Here is a 17981-nt window from a genome sequence, read left to right as displayed (position 1 = left end):
TCAGATAAATCTATTTTTAAGTATGAAATCTTTTTATGCATTAATTTCTATATTTTTTCTTTATGTAAAATTAAAATAAAAGTTATTAAACATAGAAGCTACCTCTTATAATCCATGTTGTTAAACAAATGATCAATCCAAAACTCACAAAAAGGAAGCAAACTGATTTATTTCCGAGTCTGAGCATAATTGAAGTTATAAAAAATGTTAATTCTAAAATTCTTTTCGAAATTAATAGCCTGAATTTAATTTAGAAAATTTAATAAGAAAAAGATTTCGAATATTAAGATTAAATCAGCTTTTATTTTCTAGCATTTATTATTTTTGTTATTACAAGATATTTATTGTTCAACAGCTTTGAATTTCTACGTGGTTAGTAATTACAAGATATTGATTGTTCAACATAATACCTTTCATTATATAGCATTTAACATTGTTTGGTTTAAAACAATAGTTAAAAATATACCATTGAATAATCATTAAAAAGTATTTATTAGCATTGACAACCTTTTATTCATCTGTAATACCATAGTCTATTAAGGAAATGTCTCAAAAAGCTGTTGTTTTTGAGACATTTCCTTTATAGACTCTTTGTATTTTCGTAGTCTCGTGATTAAATCAAATCAAGTTGCGCAAAGCAAACGTAACTTTTAATGCAAAAATTAGTTCAAACTAAAAAAACATGAAAATTTATCCTCAAGTTTATATTTTTATTAAATTATTATAAATAGAAACATTCTAATATTTATCATTTTTTTAAACTTAATATTTATAAGAATTCAATTTATAACGCTGATTACCATGAATACAAAAGGTATTGGGGTTAATAATGCGAGGTACCTTGAAATATTGTTGAAATGTAACCAAAACTAGAAAATACCTCATTAAATAGAACTTCATTAAAAATAGAACGATTGTTACTTGCAAAAGATGTCAATTTTTAGGTTTGTTGAGGATTAAATGACTAAATGCTTTTAATGTTCTTTGCTCTATATTCAAATGTTAAGTTTGCCTTACATCCCTCTGTTTTTTGAAAATTTATATGCAATAAGTTTGAAAATTTATATGCAATAACTTCTAAGCTAACAATAAAATAAGACCAGTATTTAATTATAAAGTATTTAATTTTATTATTTTTTTGTTGTTGTTGAGATTATTATTACCGTATTCTTAAACTAGTTGGTGTATTATTACCGCATTCTTAAGTGATTCTCGTCGACAGAATCTTACAAACCTCTTCGAGTTTCCGCGATCTTATATATTATTTACAACGTTATTTCAACAGAAAATATTATAAGATAAGGTAGGGTGGGGTAATATGGATTGTTAGGGTAATATGGATATATTCAATAAGTATGCATGGAGTATGTTATCTATACATAATGCTAAAACCTGAAAATTACCAACAGTTTATACACATAATTAGCTTCTTTTTTTAGCATTAACAATGTTTATTTGTTGTTGTTTATATTTGTTGTTGTTTATATTTGTTGTTGTTTATATTTGTTGTTGTTTATATTTGTTGTTGTTTATATTTGTTGTTGTTTATATTTGTTGTTGTTTACATTTGATTTACATGAATAGTTAAAATATAAAACATTTTGTTTTGAAAACAATAAAAAAAACATTACGTTTCAAAACTTTTGTCTGCAGACTTCAGTAATATTACTTATCCAAGAATAATGATGCAAATTTATTAGTTGGACCATCATGTAACAACATGTAAAATTTAAGTTTCAAGTTCTCTAACCCATATTGATAAATAAACAAAAATCTAAAATGAGGTAAAATGGATATACAGGTAAAATGATAGTGGGGTAAAATGGATATACATAAAATACATAAAATCCTATAAACACTATGAAATTTTGTTACAAAATCATAAGCTGCATGATATTTATTTATATACTTAAGTTCACTTTTGCTTTTGAATATAGTATTATACATTTTTCAGTAATATATAATAGCTATATCAAATGTTACCGAACTATTTATATTAAGATCATAGTTTAAATTTGTTTTCTTTAAATGGCAAAGGTAAAAATTTAACTCCCATTTAAATATTTCATATTTTTTTTTTGTATTCCTCGTTTTATTTTATTACCGTATTTTACTTTATAATTAAATTTTATATTTTACATTATTAAAGTTAATTTTATAATATTTTAGATAAAATAATAAGACTGAAATAAACTATCATGCCTGAAATAAAATATCAGTGCAAGACTATTGGTACATACAATCGCAGCAAATTAATGCCTGTCATACAGCTTGTTAAGGAAGAGGAGTCAGTTACAATGTATCAAAGTCTTCTGGCCAAAAAGGGCAGAGTTTTAACAGCTCAAGATGTTAACGCAAGGTTGCAAGAAATAGAGAAGAACAAAACTAAAAAGAAGACTGTCAGAAAAAGAAAAATTCTAGTCATAACCAATATAGTTTGACCTTTTAAATTCATGAAAAGCAATAAGTGTGATATGTGTATCAAATATATTATGAGTATCCGTATTACCCCACCAGTGGGGTAATATGGGTATATGAAAGGTGTTATTAAAATGGATTAGTAAGTTAATTATTGAATATATATTTATTTTCTACTCATTGTGATTTTATTGTATACACCCTGAATGTAAAGAAATATAAAAAAAGTTTTTATGGTAGTAATTAACTAAAAAATAAAATTATATCAAAAAAATAAATATATAAAATTCTATCCATATTACCCCACCCCATCCTATAGATACTCTAAAAACAAAACAAATCAAAAAACAAAAACGAAAAAAAAAAAGATTAAACTTTAAACAGTTTTATTTGTTGTTTGAAGTTTGTTTTATATTTTTTCTGAAAGATTTTATTTTTAATAGAAAGTTTTTCAAGTTTAGTTTAAGATTCGTTGTCTAGAATAAGATTATTTTATTTATTTGCTTTTTTACTGCAATAAACTTTTAGTTTTACTGGAAGTACAATTAAGGGTAATAGGAAACGTGAACATTCTTGACTAAAATCTACAAGTTAGTCTATGGTTTTTAGCCATACAGTTTATTTTCCAATAGCTTTGTATAAAATTCATATAGCTTTATATAAATTTTATATTGCTTAATTTCATTTCATATATATGTTTTTCAAAAAATTATGAATTTGAAAATGAAAATAAAGCTAAAATGTCAACAACAAATATTTGTTTTTTTTTACAATTTCATATGAACTTGTAGGGCGTATAGGGTGTGAACTTGTTGGGTAGACTTTTTGTTGTCGTTTAGCAATATCAGCGAGACTTTTATTTTTTTTAAAACCATCATTATATTTAAAATGAGTTTATAATTAAAATAACGTTTTTAATTTTTGTTTCTTATATTAGTAAGAACCAAAACTAATGGTCATATAAATAAAATAATTAGGAACTGACTCTTAAGAATGGTGTCATTCAAACAGTAAAGTACTCAAAGTAAAAGCAAATGTAAAAATAATAAAAATGGCAGCACTAAAAATAAATAACATTATTAAAAGATAATACTAGTAATAATAAGATGAAAATAATACACACAGTAAAATTTCCATAGTTCTGTTTAGTTATTGCAGATTTTATGCGGAATGTATTTACAAGCGACAAATGTTGTATTTATTCATTATTATTTATTATTTTATGTGTTTCTCAAACAATTGAAACTAAATTTTCTAGAATATTTTTAAAATAAGAGAAATTTCCATAATTCCAATAGTTTGTTTTGAACACTTAATAAGGGTTGATTGAAGTTTGAGTTAAAATTTAGTTTGTTTATTTTATATGGAGGTTTGGTGTATTTTTAATTAACATTGTTATTTAATTATTACAATGCCTTGTGTTGAATGAGAAAGAAAAAGCGAAAATTGTTGCTTATAGTTCTTTGCTGTATGTCTAATTGACAAACTACAAAGAAAAAAAAGGTTTCATCATGCATTAATAATTTTATAAACTTAGGTAAAAGTAACTGAATACATCACCCAAAAGGCGGAAATAAAAGAAGAAGACGACATTCTTCCATTTTGTATTTGGCAAAAAAAAACATAAAGGAACAAGATTATAGTTTGCCATGGACCACACAGAGGCAAAATGCAAAATGTTACTTTTTTCAACGAAAAAAGTTAAACGGGCCTGATGGTTTCAAGTATTGTTGGTATGGTTTAACAAAAAAAGATATCATTGCTATAAATCTTAACTTCGGAGGAGGGACAGTTAAGGTGTGAGTCGCACTTTGTTTCACTGCAAATTTCCAATATGTTTGATTACAACGAAAAAGAGAGTAATAAATCACGAAGATCTTTTTGGAAATTTAGTAAAGGTTTAACTACAAAGAATAAAATTTTAAATTGCCCATAACTTTCACCCAACTTTAACCCTATTGAAAACTTATGTGGAATATTGGCACAAACTAAATATGGAAATTTTCAACAGTATAATACAATACACAAACTTAAAACTTTTATCAAACAAGTAAATAGAACGGTATTTCAAAGGTTGTTTGGAAAACCATAAAAAATCATACCTTCGAAATAATTAGTGTAAAAGGTATTGGTACACATTGCTAAAAAATATAGTAATTAAAAAGTCATTATTTGAAACAAAAACTGTGAAGGTTTACTTTTGATAGAACTATAGAAATTTCACAAATTTTTTCGTTTTTCTAAAGCAATTGGTAAAAAATAATAATAAAAGTAAGGTAGTATACAGAAAAGAAAAACAATAAATCAAATCACATTACACTCTAAAACTAATCGATAAAGGGATAACCTTTTATCGATTAGTTTTAAACAAATGTAAAAAAATACAGAGGATTGAGAGTTAAAAGTCTTTTCAAAACTGTAATGGAAAAAAAAAAGAAAAAACAGACCTCAATAACAAAAAGTCGAAAAAGATCAGAAATACAAAAACTGACAACAGGTACTTGGTATTAATAAAACTAATTTAAAAAAAATTAAGACTTAATTCTATTCTGCTAATGGGTTTAAAGGTTGTTAGAATGAAAATGACCAAATGAAAAATATAATTCGTTTAATAGCTTGGGTTAAGTAAATTGGCGCTTTTTTTTCTTCAAACAAGAACACATAAAATATGTAGCATATTTTTAGTGATCTAGTTTACCATACAGAAAAACTATTATTTCTGTTTTAGTATTTCAGATAAAATACTTTTTTTTTAAATAAGGTTTTTATTTTAATTCAAAACTTCAAAAAAACAGCAAAAAGTGTGTAATGCAAACTTGCAAGCTCAAGTGAATAATCCTTGTTTGTCTCTCAAATTAATTATAAAAATTGTAGGATGTTCTAAAAGAACTGTGATTAGAACTTTAAAAAAATATTAGTTAATACAATAATAAAAAAGGCTCGAAGCATCAACGATTTGAATATCACCAAAAAATGCTGAAGAAAACTTAGTGGCAAGAAGTCGTGATGAAATTTTGGAGGAAAAACCATTTGGAGGCCTTCTCTAATAGCTTCTGCCTCCCAGCTGGCCGCCAAATTGAAGGCGGAAATATTTGCCCCCCGCCGGCGGATGTAATGAAAAATAATTGCATGTTTGCCTTCAAGTTAAGGAGCAATAAAATATTAACTGAGAACAAATGTTAAATATTTGACATCAAAGATTTGTTTTATATGAATTATTAACTATTTAAAAATTTTTTGTAAAAAAAATTATTCGAACGCGCAAATGTACAAATAATGCTTGCAGACAATTCATAGTTTTGAACGTACAACAAGAAACGTCACTGAAGCAATTAAAGTATTTAATAAACTTAATTTAAATATTTTAAATCTTTTTAAATTCAATTCTACCTATGTAAACTTTTAGAGTTTTAAATTTTTTAAGCTTTTATAGTTTTAAATTTTTAAACGTTTTAAACTTTTAAACCTTTTTAACTTTTAAGACAAGCTGGCAAATACACGAATATTTCATACGTGTATTTGCCATCGGATTTGGAATTCCAAAAAATAGTGATATCTTTTCTTTTTAAATTTTTTCTGTGGTATGCAATAAGTTGTTTACTAAGTCTTCCTAAAAAACTTTCAAATTGTCGCACGCTATTATTTATTGCCAAATCTATATTATAGCCAAAATGGAAACAGTCAATAATGATTTTGAAAAAACAGTTAATTAATTTGAAACTCATACATTACACTTAGACGACGAATCCGATCAAGATATTATTTTGATGAAATTAATTCTCCTAAATTTGAAACCTCTTATTTTTATCCAAGTAAAGTGAGCACAATTTTAAAAAGCAATAATAAAATTGATTATCTTAAAGCAGTCCACTTTTATAAACGCGAACCAAAAAAGAACTTTGGAAACTTATTAAATTTTATGAGCCATGCGGAAAGTTCTTTTAATTTTATTTGTTTATATTATTTATATTTTATATATATATATTATAGTCATAGTTTATAGCATATATATATATATATATATATATATATATATATATATATATATATATATATATATATATATATATATATATATATATATATATATTATAGTCATAGTATTAAACTAGTCTGAAAACGCGGGCCGTTTTCTATAGATCTCGTAAATTAACTTGAACTTTATGGGGTGACCGGACTGAGAGTGCATCAAATGTTTTTAAAATGACTTTTTGTGGAGCAGACTTTGAAAATTTGAATAAATTCAATGTTTTAGCTGCTATTGAGTTGCCATTTGTTGGAGACAGACCTCAATTTTAGTTCAAACAGTAGACTACCTAATTTAGTTTATCCTAACCAAAGTGAAGAAAGAATATTTATGTGTTTGTTTTGTAAGAAACGATATATATCACAAGGTGTCTCGTCACCTCAACGCCAAACACAAGGACAAGTTTACAGATTATTCTTCATCTTATTAGGTTTTAAAATTATTTATTCTAGATTGCAGAAAAGCTTTCTTCAGATAAATGGTGCGCTGCTATAAACTGAATTAAAAAATTTTAAATCAAGTATAAATATTTCAAGTATTTCATTAGTAGGAGTCATTACAGCTTAGTTTCTAGTAAAAATCTAACTGATTCATTTGATTGAAATGCTGAAATTTTGTATTGCTTATTCTACAAAATATTTTCCGGAAAAACAATTTCTTTTTGAAACTGTACTTTTCATTCATGTTTTTCAAAATTGTTCTTTTCTTTTATGTTTTGAAGTAGCAAATCGTGTCTTTGTTTATATGACTGGTATCTCTTTTATTAATGATATTTTAACGTTTAAGCGTGTATCCCACTGCATTACTAAACAAAACATTCTATTATAACCTAGTGGGAATGTTTTAAAAAATAAATAATAAATAATAGCTTAAACTTAAAATCAAGATTTGAAATAAAGTTCTGTAACTTAATTTAATACACAGTGATTTTTAAATAGAATTCTGTAATCTTCTTATAATACATCGTAATTTTTTTTAGTTAAATATTGTTCAATTTATGTATGTTAGTGATGCAATATTTGGCAGCAGACTTTTACATCATCTTTATTGCATCAAGTATATTTTTTCATCTGCTATTATTGAAATTGCAATACAGCATAATAAAAATAAAAATTTATATACGAGCTTTTGAATTTTAATTTAAGAATACTAGCTATTTTATAAAGTATTTATTAAAATTCTAATTTTTTCATTACTGAATAAGTTTTTTACTGTAAAAATGTTTTTCTATTTTAATAAAAATAGAAAAACATTTTTTCCAGTAATAAGTGTTTCTAAACCGTCTAAAATCAGAAAATTGTATCTTGATTTTTTTTTGTTTCCAGAAAAAATACCAACATAATGTAAAGAGTGATATATACCAACATAATGTAAGCGTGATATACAAATTATCAACTAATCCAGCTAAGTAAACTTTATATAGAATATAGAGTTTATTAGGCTCTATTAGCTAACATTTTAAATAAATATATCGTCACGTTGGTGGCAGATGTTGGTAACTACATTTTTTAATAAAATGATATTTGTTGATATTTGTCATCATTTGGTCAATATCTTCGTCTCGTAAAAACTTGTAAGTGAAATTATAAGGATAAATTACTCTTTTTCATAGTGCTCCTAAGATCAGAATAGAATAGGCTAAGATTTGTAACATCACTTATTGACTTCTAGGATTAGGTTTTGCTCACACTATGGGCAACACTGTTTAGTAAAGTCACTTACTTATATTTGCCTGACATATTTTGAAAATATTCTTGTATGGTGGCAGCACTTACCATTACACCCAACTGCCATTGCTGTTAAATTGGTGTGTGTGCTTTTTGCTTTGATTGAAGATTCATATTATTTGGAGTATTTTAAACAGTGTAAAACGTAATTTATTGATTTTAATTATTTCCTAACATTAAAGAACATGTCAATTACTAAAAAAGTTAGTAAAAGGACACTAAAAATGGTGAATCTTGTGAAAAAAACGTGTTCCAAATTATGGTTCTTGCTGTCAATCCACAACATCTCATGTGAGTATTATTGTTTTATAATGAAGAAAATGATTCAATCTTTTTGCCCCAGTATTAATATGAGCTTATTTAATCATTGGTGCACAATTTTTTATAATTTTTATAATAACAATTTTGTTTACAGGTTAAAGAAAAAATGCTAACGCCGGAAATGGATACTACAGTCGACTCTCGATATCTCGAATACTTGATATCTCGAACTTTTGAGTATCTCGAACTTTTTTAGCGGTCCCATGGACATAACGTACTAGTTTAGGCTAAAATCCTCTCGATATCTCGAACCTTATTATCTCGAACAATATTTTCGGTCCACAGGGCAATTTTCTCTCGTTATCTCGAACTTTTCAACATTTTTTTTTTCAAAAATGTTTTAATAAAATTTAATTTTTTTAAATTCCAATTTTCGAAAAAAAAAAAATTTTAATTCGATTTTTAAATTCGATTTTTTTTAAGAATCGAATTTCTGAAAAGTTTTCCTTTAATATATAATTTATTCTTTTTGTCAAACGCAGCAACATGCCGCTCGTTAAACGAAAACTCACGAACAAATCTATAATAGAAAAATGCAAGGCATTAAAAGACCTAGAGACTGGGATGTCTAACAAAGAGGTTGCCAAAAAGTATGGAGTCCCAAAGTACACATTATCAACCTGGATTAAAAATAAAATCAAGTTATTAACCTCACTGGAAAAAAATGGCACAAAATCTAAACGGAAGAAACTTCGTAGTGGTAATTTCAAAAATGTAGACAAGGCCATATACACGTGGTTCGTTGCAAAAAGAAGTCAACAAGTACCAATTGATGGTACCATACTAAAAGAAAAGGCACTAAAATTCGCAGAAGCATTAGGAGAGCTGGATTTTAAAGCATCTGATTGTTGGTTTCATAATTGGAAAAAAAGGTCAGTTAAATTTTGTCAAATCTTGTTCAATTTTAATATAAACAAATAACATGTATCTGTTTATATTTAATTTATTTAGTTTTTTAAACGTGTAATTAAAATTCAATTATTCTGTTCCTATTTTTAGGAACGGCATCAGCTTTAAAATAATCTCAGGCGAAAGTGCCGCCGTGACGAATAATATGACTGCTTTGTGGAATGAAACTACACTTCCAACATTGCTTTTGAATTACAAGCTTGAAAACATTTTCAATGCCGATGAGTTTGGACTATTTTACCAGTGCCTACCAAACAAAACATACCATTTATCACGAGAAAAATGTTTTGGGGGAAAAAATAGTAAAGTCAGTCTAACAGGCATAGCAGCAGGGAGTGCAACGTGAGAAAAATTACCTATGTTTGTTATTGGAAAATCTAAAAACCCACGGTGTTTTAAGCACATTAAACAACTTCCTTGCACATATAAAAATCAGCTAAAATGTTGGATGACCGGAGACCATTTTACAGAATGGGTAATGAAACTTGACTCATTTTTTCGTGCTCAAGACAGGAAAGTAGCACTCCTGGTGGATAACTGTTCTGCCCACCCACACATTGAAGGGCTAAGCAACATCAACCTAATATTTTTCCCCCCTAACACCACATCTGTCCTTCAGCCCATGGATCAAGGCGTAATACGAAGTCTTAAAGCTCATTATCGTCACAAAATTGTGCGTTTGTGTATCAAGGCTGTCGATAATAACGAACCCATGCCAAAAATTTCTATACTTCAAGCAATGAAAGATCTTGTTTCTTCGTGGAATGCTGTGTCGAAGGAGACTGTCATCAACTGCTTTAAAAAAACTGGTATCTGCAAAACAAACAAGAGTATTGAAGAAGCTGATGATGATCATTCTTTTAAATTTTTGACAGAAGAACTTAACCGTTTGCGAGAGTTAGATCCTCGTGCCGTCCAAGAAGATCTCTCAGCGGAATCTTACATTGGTTTAGATTGCGATGTAGTAACCACCGGTTCACTTGCTACTGATGCTGAAATCATTGCTCAGATTTTAGACCCTAATTTTGAAAACGACGATAATGAAGTTGAAGATAGCGTTGACGAAGCTATTGACGTCGAAGCCCCGCCACGCCCATCTGATATTCAATTAGAAATTGCTTTTAAAACAATTCAAAAGGCTTCGCTATACAGCTCAAAATACGGAAATGAAATACAATCCCAAGCACTAAAACTTGAGGATTTAATAAAGATGGAAAAGATGGATAATTTAAAGCAATATCAGATAACAGATTTTTTCCAAAACTTGTAGTTTTTGTTGTTAATGATTTTTGTCAGAAAAATAACTTGTTTTAATGAAAGTCGGGCAATTTTATTTATTTTCAACCCTTTTCTTGATATCTCGAACTCTCGATATCTTGAACTTTTTTTCCGGTCCCCTTAGTGTTCGAGATATCGAGAGTCGACTGTAGTGAAATTACATTATTCGAGGATTGTAATACTATTATTGTGGACTACTATGATTGCAGTAATAATAACGTTTTTGTGGTAAATTTTTTTGTGGAGATTCAGTATAAGTATTAATCTATTATTATTTTTCACATCTTCTATAATCGTTTTTACACTGTGGTAATTGGTACATTTTGTTGAAATATTATGAATTCATAATTATATTATTCAATTTCAGGGTAATGAAGCTCTGCTTAGTGAAGGCACACTACATGAGAGCGAAAATGGTGCATATCTTGTGCCTAATAATATTCAGATTTCTGTGGTTAATGAGGACAATGAATCAAGCGAAATTATAATAAACAATGATGTTATCGTACACAGCGACCAAACTTCCAATGTAAATGGCAACTGTGAGACACTTACAGTTGAAAATACACTTTATAATGATGAAATTCAAATTGCTCATACTCGCAAACGTACTTGTAAACGTACTCGCTGGACAATATCTCGTCCAGAAAGTTGGTCGGTCAATGTAGAAAAAGGTAAACGCAAAAAATGTTTACCTTATAAATTAAGGAAAGAAATTGAAAGACCAGCAAAGCAACTAAAATTGGCATGTAATAATTCATGTCGCTTTAAATGCTCACATTTACTGAAGAAAAAAGAATTAAAATATGTAGAACTTTCTGGTCATTGGATTATGATAGGCAAAAGGATTTTTACATTGGTAGTATAGAGCAAAGTTTACCTGTAAGAAAGAAGTTGCAAACAACAAAAGGAAATCTCTTCAAAGGAAATTTCTTCAAAACAAAAGGAAATTTCTTCAAGAAAGGTGACGCAAAGGTGTGGATTTGCCAAAATTTCTTTAAAAATACACTAAGTATTTCTGATGGACCTATCATCCACGCTTTTAAAACACGGAGCAATATGGGAGTATTTGAAGGACCAAATAAACGAGGTAAACACTCTCCGTCAAATAAAACCTCAGCAAATTCTCTAAACTTTGTTAAATCACACATAGAAAAGTTTTCTGTAATTGAATCACACTATTGTCGTCAATCAAGCAAAAGGCTGTACCTTGATTCCAAGCTTTCAATTGCAAAGATGTACGAGCTTTACTTGACAGAGTGTGCAAGCCAGAATAAATCTCTAGTATCAACAATATCGTACAAACGAATCACTCTTTTTATCGAACTACAATTATTTGCTTTTTAAACCCAAGAAGGATCAATGTGTGACATGTAACAATCACAGTATTGTCTCTAATGAAGCTAAACTAACATTGTCAACAGAATAACAGCTTCACCGAAAAAGGATAGAAGATGCTCGGTTAGCCGAAGCTGCGGACAAAGAGCGATCGAACATTGATCCGTCGTTTTTATCTGCAACCTTCGATCCCCAAAATGTGCTACAAATACCGTCTAGTAACATTTCTCAATTGTACTACTCTCGCAAGATCTGTGTCTATAATTTGACGATATACGAATCGCGCTTGGCTAATGACGGATATTGCAATGTTTGGAAAGAAATGATTGGGAAAAGGGGTAGTTCGGAAATAGGAAGTGCCTTGTGGTTCTGGCTGAAACAAACTCCCAAAACTGTTAAAGAATTGTATTTATTTTCAGATTGCTGTGGAGGTCAGAATCGAAATCAACACATAGCTGCATTTTTAATGTATGTGGTGCAAACACTCCATTTCGATTGCATTGAACACAAATTCTTAGAAACTGGACATACTTACATGGAAGTTGACTCCATGCACAGTGCAATCGAAGCTCAAAAGAAAAGTGTACCAATTTTTTCAATAACTGATTGGATGACAGTTTTCAGATTGACACGTTTCAACCATTCAATCTACATCAACTGACATTCTCTGATATGTTAGATTTGTCTGATTTATCAAAAATAATTATAAAAAACTGTAACAAAGATGAAAATGGTGCTACCGTTAAATGGCTTAAAATAAAATGTCTAAAGTATGAGAAATCTAAGCCAAATTGTTTCCAGTATTGTTATGACTTTACCACGCCGTTTATAAATGTATTTACAAAGGGCAGAGGTCGGCAATTCAGCATGCCTGCAGAAATAAATAAGACATACTCAACTCTACTGCCCATATCACAGGCAAAAATAAATGACTTGGAAAGATTTTGTACTTCGGGAATAATTCCTATTGAAGTACAAGAATGGTATCATAATCTGCCCGTCAGTCAGACTGCAAGAGACATTGAACCAGAGTCTGGTGAAGATGACTCTGAAGACGACGAATGAATGTCACCTACTATGTAACATTAATTTTTTAGTTTACGATTAAAAAAATATGTCTTAAATATTAAAAATTCTTATTATTAGTATGTTTGTTTATCAACAATTGATTAAAAGTAGTTTTGTCTGCCACAAAATAATAGATTTGCCTTTATGTTAATTACTATATCATAAGAAATCATTCACTTAAGTTTATTATAAGCCTCAACTCTTGACAAGCAGAAGTCAGTAAGTGCAACCAATTTTCAATTTTTCTCAAAATTTATGAAAACCTCCTTATTTTGTGAAAAAAATTTTTTTGCATCTGTACCTTTGTAAAATAATAAACATTTTGAAGTATGCAACATGTGTTTTTCTTATGATTCCTGATTTATAGAGTTCTTCAAATATTAAAATTCAAATATCTCAGAAACACCAAAATGTTAGTTACCAACTTCTACGAGCAACCCAACGATATGATACTAAGCATTTATACCCATATACATCTATCAAGTTATACAGTCGATAAAATGTTCGCATCTATAACATATTTTCACATAGTATATAACTTAAATGCTTATATGATATAAGCTATATGGTTTGAATATGCATATTCACACCACTACAACCTCTGTCACGTAACTACATTTATCAACAGTTGATGTTTTTATTTTATGCTATATTCATCATTTTTATTCGGAATACGAAATAGATATGCAATCCAAAATAATAACTTGAAACTGAATAACCAAACCAAACACAATTTGCTCCTGCCATTTTAATATTTATCCCAGAATATATTCAACTTAACTATATCAAAATATGTTTACAATTTGATACACTCTAAAGTAGACTAAGCACTAGTATAGAGAGGAACTTAATTGTTATAAGAAAACGCCCCGGGTTTCCAGACTAGTTAAATACTATGACCATGGTTTAACTGAAACCTGGCGTTTACAAGCAGATTTTAAAAATAACTCAAATCTCCATCTCTCAGGTTTCGATCGAGTAATTTTAGAACCAAGTGAGGAGGAGGAACAGTTTTATTTTTTGTTAAAAATAACCTTCTCTATAAAGTTCGATGCGAAACGTGTGTTTCTGACAAAAACAAAGAGATTTTAACAATAGAATTTATCAATAAGCGTTCAAAAAATATACTAATAAACTGTTGTTCCAGGCCACCAAATTGAAGAATTGGAAACAATACCTTTAATTAATCGCCTGAATAGAATCACAAGTCATTCATCGTCATCAATTGATAACATTTTAACAACCGATTTTTTTAATAAGTCGCTGAAAAAGGGAATTATAAAAAGCGATGTTTCCGATCACTTCCCGATTTTTTGTGTATATGTGATAATTTTAAAAAAAGAAAAGCAGGGAATGGTTTTTATAAAAAAACGGCTTATCAACAATAATAATTTAAATTCTTTCAGAGAACAATTATCACTTATAGATTAAAGTTATATTAACTTTAATGATAATATCAACATAATCTACGACAGTTTTTTCAAAATTTTTTTGCTTAAATACCTAAGGTTGAAATCAGGAAAACATAAACAAAATTATAAAACTTATAAAAACTTATTTAAAAAGCTTCACAAAAATGAAAAAAAAACTACTATTCAAACTTGCTTAAATATAAGCACAACTCAAAACGCGTCTGACAAATCAAGAAGGAGGTGATTGGAAAACTTAAATAAATAAAAGTTTACTCCCAAATTTTATACAAACTGACAACAACTTAATAAATGACTCATATGATATTGCATTTGAATTTAATAAGCTTTCACCACAATCGGGACATAAATCTGTTGATGAGTCGGAAACATCAATAAGCTCTAATCTAAATTTTACTGAGTTAACTTTAAATGAATTTGAGGTTGCTTTTAAGTCATTTAAACGAAATAAAGCAACTGGGAATGGTGAAGTTAACACAAATATTGTGATTGATTTCTACGATGTAAAAAAAGATATTCTTAATAAAATCTTCAGGACATGCATTGCACAAGGGTCCAGATAAACTAAAAATAGCAAAAGTAACTCCAATCTTCAAGACAAAGGATCGTACAAGTATAACAAATTATCGCCCTATTTCAATTATTCCAGTTTTTTTCAAAAATTTTAGAAAGAATAATGTACAACCGAATCTACTCTTATCTTGTTGAAAATAAAATTCTATTCGAAAACCAATTTGGTTTTAAAAAACATAATTCAACCGAGCATGCCATTCTTCAACTTACGCGCAACTCTTTAAAGACTCATGTTTTACACTAGGAACGTTGATTGATTTGCCTAAGGCATTTGATACCGTCAATGATCGAATCCTTATAATCCTTGAAAAAAAACTAATATCATATGGTATTAAAGATAAAACCCTATTATGGTTTAAAAATTATCTTACAAACAGTAAACAACTTGTTTACAACAAAGATTTTATTTCTCATCTATTAATGAATATAACATGTGGTGTTCCACAAGGATCCATACTAGGTCCACTTATTCTTTTAATATACATAAATGATTTTCATAAATCATCAAACTTAACAACAGTAAATTTTGCAAATGACGCAAATTTGTTTTTGTCTAATAAAGATTTTAATATGCTTTTTACTGGTATGACAAATAAATTAAAAAAAGTTTCTGTTTGGTTTAAACAAAATAGATTGTCTCTAAATATAGAAAAAACTAAATGTACACGTTTTATCCACCTTCAAAAAAACAGAAACTGTCTCCTATCTTTACTTGATAATATAATAATTAAAAGACAAAAAGTTTCTCGGAGTATATATTGGTGAAAATCTTGGAGAAATCAAATTGATAATACCTCCAATAAAATTGCTAAATGCATCGGAATTCTCTATAAAGCTAGAAATATATTAAGTAAACACCAGTTAACACAATTATATTATTCATTTATACATTGTCATATAAACTACGCGAATATTATATGTAGAAGCACTCCTTCTACATTCCTTCTACAAATATTTCCTTTAATGATTATTTGACAACTTCAAATAATTTACTTTCTCCACATGACTTATTCCTAGATTTATCAAAGGAAGAGTTTGAAAGAGACTTCAAATCTCTAAAAAGAAAAAAAGCAGTCGGTGCGGATGGAATAAACGGAAACATAACTATAGATTGCTATGAAAGTTTGAAAGATATTCTATTTGAAGTTTTTAAAACATCAATACAACAAGCGGTTTTCCATGATTTATTAAAAATTGCTAAAGTTATCCCTATTTATAAAGTCGGAGAAAAATCAAACGTCAATAATTATCGCCCTATTTCAATCCTTCCTACGTTTTCAAAAATATTAGAAAAATCATCTTCGAAAGGACACACAACTACCTGATTTCAAATGATTTACTATATAAAAATCAATTTGGCTTGAAAGAAAATACTTCAACTGAACGAGTCATTATTCAGTTTACCCGCGAAGTCTCAAATTCTTTTGCTAAATCACAATATACACTTGGTGTTTTTGTCGATTTATCAAAGGTTTTAGATACAATCAATCATGATATCTTACTGAAAAAACTTGAGTTCTACTGAATATCTGGTAAATTGATCAAATGGTATAGAAGCTACTTGTCAAATAGAAAGCAATTCGTTTACCACGGAGAAGAATTGCTTCCTATTGATCTTCAAAATAAAACATTAAGCCCTCAAACCTTATGATCATGTTTGCAGACGATTACAATTTACTTTTATCAAACTTTTCTTAAATATGAATAAAGAACTTACACAAATTTCTACTTGGTTTAAATGCGATAAACTAACCTTTAATATTGACAAAACAAAGTAGATCTTTTTCCAGTCCTCAACAAAAAAACATTTTTTGCCTAATGATTTACTTAAACTTTATATTGATAAAGTAAAAATAAAAAAAGATTCCGTTTTAGTATTCCTAGGTATTTACCTTGACGAAAATATGACATGGAAAACTCATATTGATTATATACCAACAAAAAATGCAAAAAGTATTGGAATCCTCTATAAGACCAGAAATTATTTAGGAAGTTATAAAAATAACTTAAAACAAATATACTACTCATTTATTTATAGCTATATAAACAATGTAAATATTGCCAACGAAAGCACAAGTAAAAGTAAGTTGCAACGTCTTTACCGTCGTTAGAAACATGCAATGCGAATAAAATATTTTTTAAATCGTTTTTTAAACAAAATATTTATTCTAAAATATGAATGTGTTTAATGTTTATGAACTTAGCTTGTATAATACTTTATGTTTTACGTTTTGTTGAATGAACAACTCTTATTAAATATTTTTAGAGATCTATTTACCTATAAAGTAAAGAATAAATATAGTTTGTGAAATAATAACTATTTAAAAGAACCTTATTGTCAAACAAAGTTTTTTTCATAAATTTTAAGAATAAGTGATGCAAACGCCATGATGAAGTGATGCAAACGTCAAGCAATCGATCAACCTGTTAGTCAGCTATACCAGGTAGAACGCAACTAGAGGAATCAAGAGATAAAATTGATGAGAAGTTCTTAGCAAACTATTTCCGATTAAAATCGGATTTTTCATACGAAACAACCTTTTAAAGAAATGAGTATTTTAAATGTATATCAACTAAATGTCTTTAATATTTTATGTTTAATGTTTAAGTGTAGAGAAAATTTATTGCCAAATGTATTAAAAATTTTTTATTGAATGAAACCTAATAACAAATATAACCTTCCAATTAATAACAATGTTGTTGCCCCTTTTTGCCGTAAAAGCAAGGACCAGTTTTTTGTTTCTTATTCTTCGAGGTCCTCATCTCTGGAACAAAATAGTCTTACCAAGTTTTGATTTTTCTACTCACTGACTTTTGCTTCATTCAAACAAAAACTTAAAAAAATTATATTGTTAATTGAAAATATCTTGATTTATTTGTAATTGTTTTTTG

General features: G+C 28.2%; 4 protein-coding genes across 4 annotated transcripts in view; 3 read left to right on the top strand and 1 right to left on the bottom strand.

The window, feature by feature from the left end:
• Positions 1-350, bottom strand: part of LOC136081599 (alpha-1,3-mannosyl-glycoprotein 4-beta-N-acetylglucosaminyltransferase A-like) — an 87376-nt gene extending 87026 nt beyond the window's left edge. Inside the window, exon 1 of the mRNA XM_065799026.1 lies at positions 103-350. Within this exon, the coding sequence (XP_065655098.1) occupies positions 103-187 (85 nt within the window). The 5' untranslated portion in view covers positions 188-350. The remainder of the gene's footprint in view (positions 1-102) is intronic.
• Positions 351-8632: 8282 nt separating this feature from the next.
• On the top strand, positions 8633-10767 carry LOC136081598 (tigger transposable element-derived protein 4-like). Its single transcript, XM_065799024.1, has 2 exons — positions 8633-9365; positions 9493-10767. The coding sequence occupies exon 2, from the start codon at positions 9761-9763 to the stop codon at positions 10670-10672; it is 912 nt and encodes a 303-aa protein (XP_065655096.1). The 5' UTR covers positions 8633-9365; positions 9493-9760; the 3' UTR covers positions 10673-10767.
• On the top strand, positions 8980-9748 carry LOC136081132 (tigger transposable element-derived protein 4-like). The gene is made up of 2 exons (XM_065798423.1): positions 8980-9365; positions 9493-9748. The coding sequence occupies exons 1-2, from the start codon at positions 8980-8982 to the stop codon at positions 9746-9748; spliced, it is 642 nt and encodes a 213-aa protein (XP_065654495.1).
• A 4742-nt stretch (positions 10768-15509) lies between the features above and the next one.
• LOC136081131 (uncharacterized) lies at positions 15510-16414 on the top strand. The gene is made up of 2 exons (XM_065798422.1): positions 15510-15608; positions 16013-16414. Exons 1-2 carry the CDS (start codon positions 15510-15512, stop codon positions 16412-16414), a joined length of 501 nt encoding a protein of 166 aa, XP_065654494.1.
• Positions 16415-17981: the final 1567 nt, after the last annotated feature.

The sequence above is a fragment of the Hydra vulgaris genome, chromosome 06, assembly GCF_038396675.1.
Source record: "Hydra vulgaris chromosome 06, alternate assembly HydraT2T_AEP".
NCBI lineage: Eukaryota > Metazoa > Cnidaria > Hydrozoa > Anthoathecata > Hydridae > Hydra > Hydra vulgaris.
The sequence above is the reverse complement of the archived record's forward strand: the minus strand, read 5'-3'. Positions and strand labels throughout refer to the sequence as shown.